General features: G+C 37.4%; 1 protein-coding gene across 1 annotated transcript; it reads left to right on the top strand.

The window, feature by feature from the left end:
• Positions 1 to 2,645: 2,645 nt before the first annotated feature.
• LOC150105353 (zinc finger MYM-type protein 1-like) lies at positions 2,646 to 4,220 on the top strand. The gene has a single exon (XM_090393938.1). The coding sequence runs from the start codon at positions 2,646 to 2,648 to the stop codon at positions 4,218 to 4,220; it is 1,575 nt and encodes a 524-aa protein (XP_090250064.1).
• Positions 4,221 to 4,604: the final 384 nt, after the last annotated feature.

The following is a 4,604-nucleotide window of genomic DNA, read 5'->3' as shown; positions in this document are numbered from 1 at the left end:
CCATGCTGTTATCATGAGAGAATTTGGTTTAAATTTTTTAAACATTATAGAGAGCTGTTAATATGGATTGGGTTTCTAGATACAATCTTTTTCTGGAGGATGGTGAGGTACTTGCTTTGATGAATTCATGCAGCATTGTTGCAAGTGACGAGATTAAAGCTGATGTGAGATTAGAGCTTGTTCGCTCTTACGATGGAGTCTGGGTTACCGCTTCCGCATATGATTTGGACATGGATGAAGGTCGAGTGCCTTCCTGTGTTACCGAATGTGAGGTATTATGAACTGGAGGGCGACCTGTTTCATTGTTTGTGTCATTGCTTGGAGGAGCGTGGTTAGTTCTTGTTGATCCACACGGTTTTTTGGATGGAAAAGGCATCCCTTGTAATTAGAGGGATGTGGTCCTCTACAATTGGCACAGCAGGCAGGTGTGGATCTGGGCTTGGTGCAGGAGTCAGTTTGGTGACCCTCACCGCATTTTAGGCATCTGTAGGCAGCTCTGCACAGTTTTTGGGCATGCCCGAATCTGTGGCACTGCCCTGCCGATGCCTTCTTCCTTAGAGGTTCGGTTGTAATTTTAAGCTTACAAATGTCGGTAACTTCATAGATTCTTTTTTGTGTTGGAGATTTCGACCAACACCAGTGGCATTGGTGTTTTATCTGACCTCAACATTCTACTGACTTTGATTGGGGTTAATCCTTGATTGATGAGGTCAGCTGTGATCTCATCATTTGTGATGCCCTCAGCCACTCCTCTTAGAACTACTTTTAAGTTCATCTCGCTTGTTAGCGCAAAGGTGTGGTAGGGCAATTTAGAGTTGTCCAGCATTTTCGTCACCATGCGATAATCTGTGACAGTGGTAGGGTGAATCTTTACACCCTCTTCAGTATTTCTTGCCCAGGAGAAAGTGATATTTTGTTCTCCTAGGGATCTTGAGGCTGAGGTCCATTTATCTTTATCTCGAAGGATAACTGGAGGGATCTCTTCTTTTCTATCTTGGGTGATCTGATTTTGTTGAGTTGTTACATCATCTTCCATTTCACCTTCCGATGTTCTGCGTCTTTTATTAGATTGTTCCTCATGTGAACAATCGAGCTGTCAGGGAGTCTTTATAGGTGGAACAGGTGTAATGTCTTCTTCTTCGATGTCCAAATCATCATCGTCAGTGTCATTTACTTGAGTGAAGAGATTCAAGCAACCAGGATAGTCTGTTCTAATTTCTTTAGGATGAATTTGAGAATGTCAAGTGACATATCTTTGTTTAACTGTTGAATGACGTCCTTGATATCTTTTACATTCTCCATTCTTGTGTACAATGAGGGATGAAATATTTATAATGGCGAAGAGAACGGGCTAGGGCCGGAAAATTGTATCAAAAGTTAAAGTCTTACCTTGTATTCCGCTATCAAAGAAGATTCACAATATCTAAAACTCACTAATCACCACTGAAATCAAAAACAGTCTTCGTAACAACAACCATCATGCCGGTATTCATCTTCCGCCATCTTGGATTCAGTCATCTTCCACCCTGGTATACTTTCGCTTTCTGCTTCCAGAGGCAATACTAAGGTTGAAGTAATGCTGAAGTCATTTCTTATATGAGTAGCGAAAAGGTATCATACCCTATTATTAAAATACTCTGAATTAGAGATAGTTGTTGGAAATTTTTCCTCTTGGTTATACTATAAATTAATACATATTAATTTATATATATTAATTAATAATTAATAAAATACTAATAAAAAGATACCAAGAAATTACTTCAACCTTAGTGTCACCTCTGGGTCTGGCTCCCACTGATGAGACTTCAATAAAGGTCAAAACTTGTCTGGATAGTGATCCTTCCCATAATCAGTGGCGTACCTAGGGAGGGGCGGTGGGTGCAATCCGCACCGAGCGGCACATATTTGGGGGCGGCATTTTTTATATTTAGTTATAGTTGTAAAAAACAACTTGTTCACTTCATAAGTTTACTATTCGATTTCCACGAATTATGAATTACTATATGATTTCGAATATTTTTCCTCGTCGTCAAGTCAATGTAGGGTAGAAAATATTATCTCTAAAAATTTTGCTCGGATACAGACATCAATGGTGCCGACGTCGAGTAGAAGTTCTATGTACTACTCCGTGCTCGATGTTTATCGAATGCTTAGTATTACCGTTACCATAGAGATGACGCGGCTAAGTCACACTCACGAGGCTACGTCTCTGCCTCCACTTCGTCCCTCAGAGGCCAACTCTCGCTGCGCGAACAGTATTTTGTTCTATTGTGGTGCTTGAAATGTACGCAGGCAACGATACTAGACGAAACACTGGCGGCCGCGTATGAATAATCTTGAAGGTCCGCGATATCCGATATATTTTCATAAGTTAAGCGGTCGACCTGTACGCACTCTTTACTGCATGGTGGTTCAAATATTGTGTACCTTGCAAGTAGTAATTTATATTACTATTTCAGTTTTCAGAAAATTATTCTAAGGTAAGTTATTACAAATTAAATTTCTTTTGTTTTCTATTGCATTAAAGTAGCACAAATTATTTGTGTTTTATTGAAATTTCACGAAATTTAATATTTATTAAAAAATACGAAAATACGAAATAAACGTTTTATTTCTATAATTTATTTTTTTAATATATCCGTAGGATGAAACGAATAAAAGAAAGCGGAGCGTCATTTAGAAAGAAAAAGAAGGCAAGGGAGGAAATACAGAATAAAAATACTGGAGCACTATTCAAATACATCTCCCGTGATTTTAAACATTATAGAGAGCTGTTAAAAACACCTTCTAGTTCTTTTAATATTGTTGCCTCAAGTACTGGCAAAGAAGCCGCCCTCGAAGGCGAAAAAACTTATTCCAATGTTGTTGAAGAGGAAAGACTTGGCTCACATACTGGCGAAGAAGTAGAAAGTTCATCAAGTTCTGATGAAGAGTCTGCTGCACAAATTATTCCGTCTATTTCTATGAAAGATGTTGGATTATGGCCTAACAAGATTGACGACAATACAAGAGTATTCCTGGTACGTCAAGGTCCGTTTGCAATTCAAAATTTAAACGCCGATTTTAGGGAAGGAGTAAAACGTCCTGGTAATACAATTAAAGCCAAAGGTGAAACAAGAAAGCTTAATCGCGACTGGTTTTTTCAAATTTTGCCTAATGGTGAAAAGCTGTTAAGATCGTGGATGGTGTATTCACCATCGAAGAAAAGTATTTATTGTTTTTGCTGCAAACTGTTTGATGATCTTTGTCAATCAAGTTTTAACACGGAAAATGGTTTTAACAAATGGTGGAAACTTCATCCCAAAATAAGTCAACACGAGTTGAGCCCACTGCACATTCGATCATTTTCCCAATGGAAGGAATTAGAAATAAGACTTGGACATGGTGCAACTTTTGATAAACTACAACAACAGAATATTGATAAGGAAATTAAAAAATGGAAGGAAATTCTTACAAGAATACTTGATATAATTAGATTCTTAGCAAAACAAAATTTGGCGTTTCGAGGTCATCGTGAAAGTGTTCATCAGGGAGACATCAATTCAATGGAAAATAGAGGAAATTTTCTAGAGCTTGTTGACTTGTTGGCTAAGTACGACCCAGTATCACGTGAACATGTAATAAAAATTAAGATGGGTAATAAATATAGTATCTCTTATTTGTCGCCGAAGATTCAGAACGACTTCATAGAGCTATTGGGAGGCGCAGTGAGAAAAACAATTATGGATCAAATAAAGAAAGCTAAATACTTTTGTATGATATTTGACAGCGCTCCAGATATTTCTCACAAAGATCAAACCAGTCAAATTATTAGATATGTAGTTATTGATGGTAGCGAAGTTAAAGTTGTAGAATCGTTTATTGACTTCGTAGAAACTAAAGGAAAAACTGCCGAGGAAATCACAAATATGATTTTAACAAAATTAGAAAATGACGGTTTAGATATAAAAAATTGCAGAGGACAGGCTTACGATAATGCTGCCGTCATGGCAAGAAAGCACAGCGGTGTTCAAACTCGCATTAAGGAAATAAATCCAAATGCAGAATTTGTAGCATGTACAAATCATTCTTTAAATGATTATGGCATGTTTACACGCAGCTTCTACTGCTATCGATTCCATAACATTTTTTGGAACTATCGAACAGTTGTTTTCGTTGTTTTCTTCTTCTTCCACTCATCGATGGGATGTTTTACTTTCTGTCACTGGTCAAGGTGTTAAACGCAGTGCGGTAACTATAGTAAAAAACCAATTTTTTTACATTTTAAGCGCTTTAGAAAAATTGACATCTGAAGAAGAAAATAGTAAAACGAGATCAGATGCTGGAATATTACTCAATTCAATGCAATCTTTTTCTTTTCTATGTTATCTCAATTTATGGGAACCCGTCCTTTTGAAAATTAATGACGCGCAAAAATACCTGCAAATAAAAGGGTTAAATATCCGTCAATGCCATATAAAACTAAATTCTTTGCAAACCCATTTCATGGAACAAAGAGATGCGCTAATACAAAACGCTGTTATAGCAGCCAAAACAATTTGTGAAGTCGAGTTAGAAGGAGAAAAAATATGAGTGGGGAAAATTCACGAGAAGTGGGGCTATCT

Source organism: Typopeltis vanoorti, chromosome 6, assembly GCF_054136105.1.
Source record: "Typopeltis vanoorti isolate ZY-2024b chromosome 6, IOZ_Tvanoo_1.0, whole genome shotgun sequence".
Lineage (NCBI taxonomy): Eukaryota > Metazoa > Arthropoda > Arachnida > Uropygi > Thelyphonidae > Typopeltis > Typopeltis vanoorti.
This window is presented reverse-complemented; position numbering and strand designations above follow the sequence as displayed.

Excerpts from the sequence above, each read along its gene's own strand:
- LOC150105353 (XM_090393938.1), top strand. The coding sequence starts at position 2,646 with ATGAAACGAATAAAAGAAAGCGGAGCGTCATTTAGAAAGAAAAAGAAG.